The sequence below is a fragment of the Callionymus lyra genome, chromosome 10, assembly GCF_982586985.1.
Source record: "Callionymus lyra chromosome 10, fCalLyr1.hap1.1, whole genome shotgun sequence".
In the NCBI taxonomy this organism is placed as follows: domain Eukaryota; kingdom Metazoa; phylum Chordata; class Actinopteri; order Syngnathiformes; family Callionymidae; genus Callionymus; species Callionymus lyra.
In genome coordinates, this window is record NC_141827.1 from 5,340,992 (window position 1) to 5,355,099 (window position 14,108).

The 14,108-nt window shown below is 37.0% G+C and overlaps 2 protein-coding genes across 2 annotated transcripts; one reads left to right on the forward strand and one right to left on the reverse strand.

Annotated features, from left to right (window-relative positions):
* Positions 1-4,998: 4,998 nt before the first annotated feature.
* On the reverse strand, positions 4,999-6,494 carry LOC148070000 (uncharacterized). Its single transcript, XM_087801520.1, has 2 exons — positions 6,274-6,494; positions 4,999-6,163 (listed from the first exon to the last, which is right to left on the reverse strand). The coding sequence occupies exons 1-2, from the start codon at positions 6,421-6,423 to the stop codon at positions 5,828-5,830; spliced, it is 486 nt and encodes a 161-aa protein (XP_087657646.1). The 5' UTR covers positions 6,424-6,494; the 3' UTR covers positions 4,999-5,827.
* A 2,397-nt stretch (positions 6,495-8,891) lies between these two features.
* Positions 8,892-9,554, forward strand: LOC148070001 (uncharacterized). Its single transcript, XM_087800713.1, has 2 exons — positions 8,892-9,083; positions 9,194-9,554. Exons 1-2 carry the CDS (start codon positions 8,934-8,936, stop codon positions 9,527-9,529), a joined length of 486 nt encoding a protein of 161 aa, XP_087656839.1. The 5' UTR covers positions 8,892-8,933; the 3' UTR covers positions 9,530-9,554.
* Positions 9,555-14,108: the final 4,554 nt, after the last annotated feature.

Genomic DNA, 14,108 nt, shown 5'->3' on the forward strand with positions numbered 1-14,108 from the left:
CATTTTACCTCAAACAATTATCCTACAATCACTTTCTCAGTATAATTTAATACTCTTTTTTTTTTTAATTTGAAATATTGTTATTAGGAATGAGCTACACAGGACAGCGCAACAGGGTGAGAAATCTTTAAATTATTTTTGGAGCCAGATGGTAATTTGGAAAACCAACAAAGGTAAATAAGCGGTTCCGTCACTTTTTAAGTGAAAGTTCAACTAATGGGAAAACTTTCCTGACTCACTGACATGTAGTAAACATTGAAGTCTTCCTCGCCAAGATGCAGTAATTCCCTCGTCATGACCATGTTTTTAACTTATTACTCTATAAAGTTGCTCTGAAATCTGGGCGAACGAGAGGTTATGAGAGTCCATTATGACGTAATAATGGCTTCACTCCTCCTCCAGCCAGCTGTAGTCCCTTGGCGGTGGAGACTTCCGGGATTGATGATGCGCGGTGACAAACCTCCACGCTTGACCAATCAGAGCAGAGTAGGTGTGGTTATGGTCAACAAGATTGAATCTCCAGAAAAACAAAGTCTTTTCAGTGGGCGGGGCTTAAGATCATTTTCTAATGTCAATATTTCAATGAAAACATGATACAATAGAGTCCAAAATCTATTTAAGACACACAAAGGAACACTTTAGTTGACCTTTGATAAAAAATATATATAAATTTAACCATCATCAACAATCGTATAAACTCTTGGCAGAGGAAACAATGACTGATCAATCAATATCTATCAGTTCTATCCAAGATGTTTGAGGGATTCAAAGACAAATGATTCAAAGTTTAAGGCCAAACTAAGGACATACTTATATAATTCACAAAGATAAACATAAACAATTATTTATATTTATATGAATTTAAAACAGGAAGAATAAGAAAGAGAAGTGAGTGGATGAGTTCAAGTGAAAGTATCATCGAATACAAATAACTAAATGTGTGGCAACATCTCCTTGTTCCTGGCGGTGCGTTCACTGTCAGCTCGGTGTTTACAGATGACCGTCGACATTCCGTTCTAAAAACCGGCTGATTCCAGGTCAGACGCTCGGGATAAAGTGCAATAATACCTCAAGCCACTTTGAATACAACGAGGACGGTGCACATGTTTGGTCCCCACTAACGGCAGTTTTACACACAGAGATACACAAAAACGTCACCACAAGTGCACACCCGTCCTCCTGGACGACGTTGTGTAGTTAATATTGATTTTGTTTCCATCAGAGGGACCTAAGAAATCTACTATTTGCACACGAGCTTTTGTACATCACCCGCTCTCTATCAGTGGAACGACTGTAGATAGAACCACGTGTTTATTTAATAATCAAAGTGATTTACGAAGGAAAAAAAACATGTTTATCGTCATTGTGTTGGACATATTTCAGTATTTTTCTCGTGGTGGTTAATGTTCTTAAGATCTTTACGTCGAACCTGCGGAGGCACTGATTTCACTGATTTGAACACGGATATAATTGTCTCTTTAAATGGATGAATTTTACTGTTGTTTTGTGCCATTAACACGTGTACATATTGATTTTAGTGGACGAGCAACGACGGGTTTATGTTTGCAGCTGGTGGTGAAGACTGTACATACAGAGGCTTCAGATGGTAGATTTAGAAACACTGTCGTTGATGACCTTCATGGAGAGTGATTTTGTTTTCTGTGGGGTTGATATCGAGAAGGTTCACTTATGAAAAAAAAAACACATTACTAGAAGATTGTTTTGAGATCCTGACCAGTCTCTTCTCCAGAGTCACATCTTCAGCTTTGAGTTCCTCCTGATGTTTGGCTTCAAACATGCTGACGTTTTTTTTTGTTCAGGCCTGACCGGTTATAAAATAAGGATTCTAGAATTTAAATACATTTACTTAGTGAAAAAACACTTAATTCATTCACGATATGTAAGTTAATTATATTTTTATTAAATACTGTGGCAGATGAACATTTATACGTCATAAAAAGCATAAAGTTATGTTTTATTCTAGAGAGATGCCGTTCTTTTCGTTGACATTCCGCTGTATTCTAGACTCGAGTGTTGCTGCAGTATTTAGTTTGACCAGAAGGGGTCAGTATTGCTCTTTTGTCTCCATCGTTCAACAAAACATCAGCTCAATATAAGTGAAAAATTGAAGAAAAAAAAACAAGTATTATTTAATTAGACTAATCAATAAACACTTTCAGTTTTCAACCCGAGAATTTCAGCACAAGAAGATCACAAAAATAACAAGTTAAAAACAGATAATTTAAAAAAAAACATATAAACTCGATTAATTAAAAAAAACGATTATATTAAAAGGATTTCGTTTGTTTTTTTTAAATAAAAACAAATCAATGTACAAATGTTGTCATTATTATACCCACATTTTTACATTGAATTTTAAAGGCTACAAGTTAAACAAATATTGAAGTTGTTTAATTATTGTAGATGGAATATCAACAGAAATTTCTAATTAAATATGTAAATGAAAATATTCATTTTTTAAAATTAAACAATAAAACAATAATAATTGATTAATTAATAATAAAAAATAATTAAATGTTAAAAAACAGCAACCATCAAACAAAACATTTTTTAATTCAATAATAAAATAAATCAAAATGAATCATATTGAAGTTTTTCTGGGATGGCTTCAGGAAAGAACAAGATTAGTGTCAAAGGATGGATTCAGTCCAAGGAGCTGAAACCAGGTGCGACTCTGACCATGTGACTCTGGAGAACCAACCACATTCTGGACACTCACGACAGAGAGAAGACGGAGAACCAACTCTTGGTTCTCCGTCTTCTCTCTGCTGTGGCTCAAAGTGTCTGAATAATAAATGACAAAGAGAGATTTTGCCTCTTCGCACTTGCCCCGCCTGAACTCTCTGTGCTCACACGAGGACACGAGGCTGAAAATAGCGCCGCTGTCCTCATGTGATGCCAAATTAAAAGCACACTGGAAAGGAACGCTCGCTGCCGGGGAACTCCACACATCCCTCCCGTCCGGCCGGCGACGCCACCTCCATCTGCGGAAGTACTTTTCACTACAGCAAGAGTTTTTGGAATAAGATGTACATGTGATTGTAATAAAGAGATTTTAATTAGCTATGATTCGGTGCCTCTGCGTTTTCATTCATGTTTTAGTGACTCCAAGGGTTTGATACGTATACGACATATTCTGATATATAGTGATACTGAAGTAACTATATATGTGAAGTATTGTCGAGTACTTTATTTAAACTTAATTTACAGACCACGTGACTTTTGACGAAGTCGTAACTGCTTTCATTTGTTTTGAAACCAAAGATTGTCCAAACATCAGCTTTAAAAGCTGCTGGAGTCACTGTATCCTCTCGTCCTCAGTCATTGCTGGGATCATATAGCCACCGGAAGACAAATGCATTAAATATTTTGATGTTATTTGTGAGAGAAAAAAAATTTAGAAGAATTTATAAAGAATTTATTAAATATATTTATAATATTTTAAAAATCGACTTTAAATTCAATTTGCCATATATAAGTATATTTTCTAACATCTTTATTAGATTTATTAGATCAGGGAGAACTCACAAAGAACGGTTTTGTCAAAGATATAAAGTCATAATTGAGTCTTAACAGAGTTATTATATCTTTAAAAATTGAATGAAGGTTGTTGAACAGTTTTAACAACAAAACATAGTGATAAATATTGAACAAAATGAAATAGTCGGACTAAATTGAAAGAAAAGAGAATGAAAAAAGTAAATCAAATGAAATCAACTTGAGTAAAGTAGAAGTAGTTTAAAAAAATACATGAGAAAACAAACCCTCTGAATATTAGTCCAAATAAAGAGCAACATGAATAATATAGAACAACACATAGATATTTACTTTTTCGTTTTACTACATTAATACAACGTTTAACTTCCCATCATGAATGAAAACAAATGATTTGAGATTAAATATATTAAAACATATACTGAGTCAGGAAATTATTAAATTCACAGGAATAAAAGAATAAAATAGATTAATATATATATACAATAAGGTTAGAAACAAATACGTCCTTATAAATGGTAAGATAATGAATTGTACAAATACTGCAGTGATTCTGACAATATCAACAGTATTTCAAAAAATGTTGCATTTACATCCATACTTTCTAATTATAATTATTATGAAATAAACTAGAATAAAAGTACTGATGAGTGTGCTAGCTTAAAAGCTACTTTGTTAGCGTAAAGGCTAGCAAGCTAACAACGCTAGCTGCTGCCATTTTATTTTATTATTGTTTATGATTCAGTTAATATCTGTGAAAACAGTATGAGATGGTTTATTTAAATATGCCACAAGGGGGAAAGTTTATCGACAAAAGCTACAACAGAGGCTTTTCTTACCTGTTCTTATCTTTAATCTTCGATGAAAGATCCACGTGTAGAACAAAAACTATTTGAAGTTTTTTTCTTTGCCCGTTGTTTTAAAATCAAGTTTTCAAATTACAAGGGAAACGGCGCCCCTTAGTGGCCAAGTGAAATATCGACCAAAACTTTCATTATTATTATTATTATTGTTATTATTATTAACAAAATCAAACGAAAATCAAATTAATTTAGGTTAGGTAGAACTTTATTGATCCCTTGAGCAGATGATTTCTACTTCTTTTAATTCTAATTGAATTTTCCTGTATTAAGCTGAAGTTTAATTGTTATTTATAATTAATTGTAAAAAATATATTTTTATTTTTATTTATTATAAAATATTTAATTATAAAATATTAATTAAAAAACATAATTAATGCAAAATATCACTATTTTACTATTTTCCTTTTTATCTTGTGTTGATCAAAAACACCTAGTAATATAAAGTAATCTTGTGTAAGAAATATATTTTGAAAACATTGATTTTGTGAAGGTTCATGTCTTTCATGATCAAAAGAAAATATTGTAAATGTATCGGATTTTAATTGTGAGTCGAATAAACACCATGGGAAATCGAAATTGTTCATTTGCATAGTTTGTTTATTCCAGGAAAGATGGAACCATGAAGAAGAGCGATGATGCATCACAACAACAACTTGTAGATTTCTACAAGACACACTGTACTCAGAGAGAGTGAAGGTTCAGTCGTCTTTATCAAAGACAAACCACTGACAGTATTTGAGGATCAACTCACTGTCAACATCTTGACACATTTGATCCAAATGTAGAAAAGCTCAGAACATTGATCTTAAAACAGATCACATTGTTGTCTATAAAACACTCATTTTGTAAACACAAACAATCCATCATCAGTGTAGAACTGACACATGATTCAAATCTTTTGTCAACAAAAGAATAAGAAGTGATCTTAAAACAGATCATCATGAAGTGAAGTCCACGTCTAGAAAAAGACCATCAATACTTGTGATTAGTGTCAATCAAAGTTCAATATTTCACTGCATTTGATCACATCAGTGACATGTAGAGACTCACAAAGTGTGTCACTGACAAATAGTCACACTGTGATATTCAATCCACTCTTTAGAAATCCAAAGAAACATTGTGATCTTAAAACAGATCACGTTCACATCCATTGATGAAAAATCAATCACAACAGTCGTCAATTCAAAGCACACATTTGTGATCAGAGCGATCAATAACAAACTTCCAATACAGGAAGAACAAGGATCAATAATCACTGGAGAAGTGAGTGAGATTCATGCAACATGCACGATGACATGTTTCCATCTTCACTGGAAGAGATCAGTGATGTCACTTCCTTCACAAACATCATCTTCATCCAAACAAGTTGTTGTGAACACAGAAGAACAAGTGAAGAACATTTCCCAGAGTTCAGTGCGTCATCTCTGAGCTCCAGTCTCTGTGTGCGTCTACCACGGCCTCCAGGGGGCGCTGTCGAGCGCACTCTTCTTCTCTGTGGTGACGCTGGTCTGGACTGTGGAGCTCAGAGGAGAGAAGTCCGTCTCTGTCAGCTTCTCCTCAGAGGAGGACTGAAGCTTGTGGAAGAGCTTCAGCAGTCGTCCTTGTTGTTGGCTCTTCTGCTGCAGCTGGCTCAGGAAGCAGACGCTCATCTCCAGGATGTCTGCTTTCTCCAGCTTGGAGTCTGGCTGCTGTTTGAGGAACTCTGGACCCAGGAGAGACTTGAGCTGCTCGATGCTGCTGTTGATTCTCTCTCTGCGTAACTTCTCCACCAGAGGCTTTCTGAGCTGGAGGAAGAACAAGACAGTCATGAATACACTTGTTCTGGAGGCTCATATTAGCTCCATCTTGGATGGTTTCTGCTGAAAGATCAAGTGTGAGAGATTCTTCTATTTACCTTGTGGCTCAGAGTCAGGTGCTCCTGAGAACTGCTGCTTGCTGCAGTGCTTGTAGGTGCCATGTCTGGATGTGTGAGCTGTAGAGGTCTCTGTAGAGAGAAGCTCATCTCTGCTGGCTTCATCCTCCTTTTATAGTCCCACATCTCCATGTCAATGTGTGAGTCCAGCTCTGGATGAAGGTTCTCACACTCTCCACCAATCAGAGAGCAGGCTCACACAAAAGAGGGCGTCACATGTTCATTGCTCCGGGGACAATAGTGAGGTCTCAGGGGGACAGCTGGTGGACTGGGGGAGATGAAGAGAGTGTGTGAGGATGTGGGAACATGGTGACCCTGTAGATCTGCTGCCTGATGATCACATCAGTGACTTTGACACACGTTCATCACACACGTCACAACAATCACACACACCAGGACCTTAAAGTCAAAACTTTATTGACAAACATTTACAATTACAACCAGAAGTCAATAAAAAAATAAGAAGTTTTTGAAAACATTAGATAAAATATTGTCCAGACGTGGTCAGCAATTTTTTTGTGAAGCTCTAAAGTCTTCAGGTCAAAGGTCAGGCTCCATTCAAGGTGCAGAGGTTTCACACTCTTTTAACTGCTGCTGCAGCAACAACACAAGTGTGTCTCATTCGTCTGCACACTAGATACTAGCACTTACTCAGGAATTTGACGAGAGGATGAACTTTAAAACATTTTAGAACTAAAACAATTAAAATAAAATCTATTGCAATGTCTTCTTTTGATGACATCATCATTACCAGCCATTGTTTGACCACAAAAATTCATCAATGATCATTGAATTATTTGTAGAACTTCAAAATAATTATTATTCAAAATATTTCTCATGTTAAATAAAGTAGTTTTGTCAAAAAATAAAGTTCGGATGATCAGAAGATAAAAACGTGTCCAGACGTGGTCAGCAAAGTTTTTGTGAAGCTCTAAAGTCTTCAGGTCAAAGGTCAGGCTCCATTGTGTGTCCGATTTTGGGGGCGCGTGTCTCAGTGTTAGTCGAAGCTCGATGTCACTTTCCCACACTGACTCACAGTGAAGAGGCTTGAGTGACAGATGCTGCTGTGGGTCGTCATGGAGACCAACCATCTGGAGGGAAAGCTCACCATTGGCTGGTTCAGGAGGTTTGAAATGTTGACGGTGAAGAGGTTCGAGCAGTGAAGTGTGTCGATTCCCTTCAGGGGTCAGAGGTCGACTGGCTTCTCACTCTAGAACCAGGATGTTGCTTCACTATGACGTGTAATTACCAAATAACTAGTATCTTCTAACCAGGTCAATTCATCGTCTGCTTCTTGATGTTCCTTCAACTCTAAACAAAAGTTACAAAAATCATTTTCTCAAACTTTGACGACGTAGAAATGTGAAAACAAACGACTCATGAATATTCATCGATGACAACAACGTTCGCTCCAGATGTCGATGATGTCAGATGCAGGAGCTTCACTCAGAGTCACCACAAAAGATTCTTGACCTTTGACATTAGTTGCAAAGGAATTTGGAGGGAAACTTTTCAAACTTTCTACTAACTTTAAAAAATGATTTTTACTCTTTAATCCTAAATATTGTTGCTTCACTATTAAGTCATAAAAATGATCATTATATTTGTTAATATATCTGTTTAAATCTAAAATTGTCGTGATTATTGATCCTTATTCTTCAATATAAATACATATAATTAATTATTAATTCATCTTTAATTACCCAGAAACATTGTTTTCTACGGTGGCCCAGAAGTACAAAACAAATTTACAAACTCAAACAAAAGAACAATTTCATTAAATTGTAGCAAAACTTATTTTTAAATGTTTTATATTTTGTTTAAAATGTTTTAAAATATATAAGAATGATGCGATAATTAATGTAAATATACATCTTTTAAATATTTTCTATGAACCAAGGAACAAATGTTTCGAACTCAAAGGAGAAGAAACATTAAAACATTCGACTGAAGAGAAATTTAACTCATCGTTCAAGTTGTAACTTGTACTCGACACACTAGTGTGTAGTGAGCTACACACTGAGACACACTTGTGTGAGGAGGTGAAAGGACAGAGTGTGGGAAACCACTAAACCCTCACTCACAGCCCAGACACACAATAGAGCCTGACCTTTGACCTGAAGAAACACGCTGAATAAAATGCTTCAAATCATTTGTTAACAAGTTTCAGTGAAATTTAACACAAAATAAAGATCTTAGTGATCGTTTGATTTAACAACATTAAAATATTGTTTTTGTTTCCTCAAGGAAAGTTTCACAACTTCAAGATCTGATTTTTATAAAGTTTTATATTTTTCAATGATGATCGAATCAAACAATGTTTTCTTGAGCTTCATGTTCGACGTAATAAACAAATAAACAAATGTTGTCCATGATTCTTACTTTCAGCATCTTCTCATTTAACTTCTTCACATGTTGAGCTCATGAATCTTCTCTTAATGATGAAAGTGTGTCAACATTTTCCCACATCCTCACACACTCTCTCCATCAGTGGCGTGTGTTGGTGGAACATCTGCTCCCCTGAGATCTAACTATTGTCCCTGAATAACCTCCTGAAGCATCAGAGCTCTTTTGTGTGAGCCTGCGCTCTGATTGGTGGAGAGTGTGAGAACCTTCATCCAGAGCTGGACTCACACATTGACATGGAGATGTGGGACTATAAAAGGAGGATGAAGCCAGCAGAGATGAGCTTCTCTCTACAGAGACCTCTACAGCTCACACATCCAGACATGGCACCTACAAGCACTGCAGCAAGCAGCAGTTCTCAGGAGCACCTGACTCTGAGCCACAAGGTAAATAGAAGAATCTCTCACACTTGATCTTTCAGCAGAAACCATCCAAGATGGAGCTAATATGAGCCTCCAGAACAAGTGTATTCATGACTGTCTTGTTCTTCCTCCAGCTCAGAAAGCCTCTGGTGGAGAAGTTACGCAGAGAGAGAATCAACAGCAGCATCGAGCAGCTCAAGTCTCTCCTGGGTCCAGAGTTCCTCAAACAGCAGCCAGACTCCAAGCTGGAGAAAGCAGACATCCTGGAGATGAGCGTCTGCTTCCTGAGCCAGCTGCAGCAGAAGAGCCAACAACAAGGACGACTGCTGAAGCTCTTCCACAAGCTTCAGTCCTCCTCTGAGGAGAAGCTGACAGAGACGGACTTCTCTCCTCTGAGCTCCACAGTCCAGACCAGCGTCACCACAGAGAAGAAGAGTGCACTCGACAGCGCCCCCTGGAGGCCGTGGTAGACGCACACAGAGACTGGAGCGCTGAGATGACGCACTGAACTCTGGGAAATGTTCTTCACTTGTTCTTCTGTGTTCACAACAACTTGTTTGGATGAAGATGTTTGTGAAGGAAGTGACATCACTGATCTCTTCCAGTGAAGATGGAAACATGTCATCGTTCATGTTGCATGAATCTCAACTCACTTCTCTAGTGATTATTGATCCTTGTTCTTCCTGTATTGGAAGTTTGTTATTGATCGCTCTGATCACAAATGTGTGCTTTGAATTGACGACTGTTGTGATTGATTTTTCATCAATGGATGTGAACGTGATCTGTTTTAAGATCACAATGTTTCTTTGGATTTCTAAAGAGTGGATTGAATATCACAGTGTGACTATTTGTCAGTGACACACTTTGTGAGTCTCTACATGTCACTGATGTGATCAAATGCAGTGAAATATTGAACTTTGATTGACACTAATCACAAGTATTGATGGTCTTTTTCTAGACGTGGACTTCACTTCATGATGATCTGTTTTAAGATCACTTCTTATTCTTTTGTTGACAAAAGATTTGAATCATGTGTCAGTTCTACACTGATGATGGATTGTTTGTGTTTACAAAATGAGTGTTTTATAGACAACAATGTGATCTGTTTTAAGATCAATGTTCTGAGCTTTTCTACATTTGGATCAAATGTGTAAAGATGTTGACAGTGAGTTGATCCTCAAATACTGTCAGTGGTTTGTCTTTGATAAAGACGACTGAACCTTCACTCTCTCTGAGTACAGTGTGTCTTGTAGAAATCTACAAGTTGTTGTTGTGATGCATCATCGCTCTTCTTCATGGTTCCATCTTCTCATGGTTCCTTTGATCCACAAATAAATATTTCATTCACAAACTTTCTTCTCTCGACTCTATTTTCAGTACAAATATCTAAAGATAGTTAGTAATTGTAACGTTGAAGTCAACATAACAACATTGTTCAAACAACACAGCAAACACGTTTGTATCATGTTTTCTAGGTCGAAAAATTACTGAATACGTTCTGTTAACAACAGTGTATTTTCTAACGAAGCTAATTCAATGATATGATTCTGGGATAGGCTCCAGTCTCCCCGCGACCCCGACCCTGGGATAAAGCGGTTGTCAATGAATAAATGAATGAATGATGTGAATAAAATCAATTAAGTAATTTTAAATTAAAAAATCTGACTGTAAAAATGTGCGTAGAAAAAGCTTATTCCTAGCCCAGATTGAACAGACTTGCCATAAGTTGTTTAAATATACAGTAATGGAAACATAAAGCACAGTTACAGTGTATTTTTATTTATTAAATTCATGAAATTAGCGTTGGAAAGTGTTGGAAAATGTGATTAAACATCGCCGAATATTATTATTGGGATCCCAATTTTAGGGAGATTGGTCAGAGATTTGTGGCCAGTGTATCTGAAAATATTGTTAGTAAACCAGGACATGTATTCTACAGCATCAGGAAGCTGGAAATACACACAAACATAATTTGACCAATTGTGCTTTGTTGGTGTGAGTCTGTGTAAGTGCTTGTTAGCAACTGAAAAACACTTTAACTATGTTTGTGTATGAAAAGAAAGCTCAGTTTAACTTTATTAGCTTGTTAGCTGTTGTAGCATTTGTGGCTGTTAGCATGCTAACTATCTGAAAAATATCATTGAATTAGCTTCATTAGAAAATACACTGTTGTTAACAGAACGTATTCAGTAATTTTTCGACCTAGAAAACATGATACAAACGTGTTTGCTGTGTTGTTTGAACAATGTTGTTATGTTGACTTCAACGTGACAATTACTAACTATCTTTAGATATTTGTACTGAAAATAGAGTCGAGAGAAGAAAGATTGTGATTGAAATATTTATTTGTGGATCAAAGGAACCATGAGAAGATGGAACCATGAAGAAGAGCGATGATGCATCACAACAACAACTTGTAGATTTCTACAAGACACACTGTACTCAGAGAGAGTGAAGGTTCAGTCGTCTTTATCAAAGACAAACCACTGACAGTATTTGAGGATCAACTCACTGTCAACATCTTTACACATTTGATCCAAATGTAGAAAAGCTCAGAACATTGATCTTAAAACAGATCACATTGTTGTCTATAAAACACTCATTTTGTAAACACAAACAATCCATCATCAGTGTAGAACTGATACATGATTCAAATCTTTTGTCAACAAAAGAATAAGAAGTGATCTTAAAACAGATCATCATGAAGTGAAGTCCACGTCTAGAAAAAGACCATCAATACTTGTGATTAGTGTCAATCAAAGTTCAATATTTCACTGCATCTGATCACATCAGTGACATGTAGAGACTCACAAAGTGTGTCACTGACAAATAGTCACACTGTGATATTCAATCCACTCTTTAGAAATCCAAAGAAACATTGTGATCTTAAAACAGATCACGTTCACATCCATTGATGAAAAATCAATCACAACAGTCGTCAATTCAAAGCACACATTTGTGATCAGAGCGATCAATAACAAACTTCCAATACAGGAAGAACAAGGATCAATAATCACTCGAGAAGTGAGTGACATTCATGAAACATGCACGATGACATGTTTCCATCTTCACTGGAAGAGATCAGTGATGTCACTTCCTTCACAAACATCATCTTCATCCAAACAAGTTGTTGTGAACACAGAAGAACAAGTGAAGAACATTTCCCAGAGTTCAGTGCGTCATCTCAGCGCTCCAGTCTCTGTGTGCGTCTACCACGGCCTCCAGGGGGCGCTGTCGAGCGCACTCTTCTTCTCTGTGGTGACGCTGGTCTGGACTGTGGAGCTCAGAGGAGAGAAGTCCGTCTCTGTCAGCTTCTCCTCAGAGGAGGACTGAAGCTTGTGGAAGAGCTTCAGCAGTCGTCCTTGTTGTTGGCTCTTCTGCTGCAGCTGGCTCAGGAAGCAGACGCTCATCTCCAGGATGTCTGCTTTCTCCAGCTTGGAGTCTGGCTGCTGTTTGAGGAACTCTGGACCCAGGAGAGACTTGAGCTGCTCGATGCTGCTGTTGATTCTCTCTCTGCGTAACTTCTCCACCAGAGGCTTTCTGAGCTGGAGGAAGAACAAGACAGTCATGAATACACTTGTTCTGGAGGCTCATATTAGCTCCATCTTGGATGGTTTCTGCTGAAAGATCAAGTGTGAGAGATTCTTCTATTTACCTTGTGGCTCAGAGTCAGGTGCTCCTGAGAACTGCTGCTTGCTGCAGTGCTTGTAGGTGCCATGTCTGGATGTGTGAGCTGTAGAGGTCTCTGTAGAGAGAAGCTCATCTCTGCTGGCTTCATCCTCCTTTTATAGTCCCACATCTCCATGTCAATGTGTGAGTCCAGCTCTGGATGAAGGTTCTCACACTCTCCACCAATCAGAGAGCAGGCTCACACAAAAGAGCTCTGATGCTTCAGGAGGTTATTGAGGGACAATAGTTAGATCTCAGGGGAGCAGATGGAGAGCTCAGGGGGGGATGGAGAGAGTGTGTGAGGATGTGGGAAAGTGTTGACCCTGTGGATCAGATCTGTTGCCTGAAGCTCACGTCGATGGATGAACACTCGCTCAGAGAAACAACAAGACTCACATGTGAAGCTGATGTTTGTCAGTGTGTTGTTTCTGTATTACTTTAAGTACATTTGGTTCTACTTATGTTTAGAATGACTTAATAAAGACTCATCATCCATTAACTACAACAAACAACAATGGAGCTGTTAGTAGTGCTAGTATTAGTACTTCTATGGTTATATATACTCTTAGTCTTCCTTAATTGTTGAATTTTAAACTGTAACAGCAAAATAAAAGAATAAACGTACATACATTATATTAGGAAAAAACAAAACAAAATGAATAACCAATAAATATTAACAGCAATTTTTTTTTTTTAAATAATACTTAAAACAAAATTATAAAATGATTGCTTGGACAAAGTTAGGTGAAGAGATTTCAAATGTACGTGAATATATTTGCAATGGAATAAATAAAGTGGAAAAATATGTTTATATTTGAAAGAACTGACATTATTAACACAGATTTAAAAAAAATTAAATGAACATTAAAGGTTTATATACAGTGCCTTGCGAAAGTATTCGGCCCCCTTGAACCTTTCAACATTTCGCCACATTTCAGGCTTCAAACATAAAGATATAAAATTATTTTAATTTTTTGTCATGAATCAACAACAAGTGGGACACAATCGTGAAGTGGAACGAAATTTATTGGATAATTTAAACTTTTTTAACAAATAAAAAACTGAAAAGTGGGGCGTGCAATATTATTCGGCCCCTTTACTTTCAGTGCAGCAAACTCACTCCAGAAGTTCAGTGAGGATCTTTGAATGATCCAATGTTGTCCTAAATGACTGATGATGATAAATAGAATAGACCTGTGTGTAATCAAGTCTCCGTATAAATGCACCTGCTCTTTGATAGTCTCAGGGTTCTGTTTAAAGCGCAGAGAGAACCATGAAGACAAAGGAACACACCAGGCAGGTCCGAGATACTGTTGTGGAGAAGTTTAAAGCCGGATTTGGATACAAAAAGATTTCCCAAGCTTTAAACATCTCAAGGAG

What these genes read in the sequence shown, in the direction of transcription:
- LOC148070000 (XM_087801520.1), bottom strand. Translation starts at nt 6,423, where the DNA reads ATGGAGATGTGGGACTATAAAAGGAGGATGAAGCCAGCAGAGATGAGC. An exon ending in ACCTGACTCTGAGCCACAAG is followed by an intron (nt 6,164 to 6,273) that starts GTAAATAGAAGA and finishes TTCTTCCTCCAG; the next exon opens with CTCAGAAAGCCTCTGGTGGA.
- LOC148070001 (XM_087800713.1), top strand. Translation starts at nt 8,934, where the DNA reads ATGGAGATGTGGGACTATAAAAGGAGGATGAAGCCAGCAGAGATGAGC. An exon ending in ACCTGACTCTGAGCCACAAG is followed by an intron (nt 9,084 to 9,193) that starts GTAAATAGAAGA and finishes TTCTTCCTCCAG; the next exon opens with CTCAGAAAGCCTCTGGTGGA.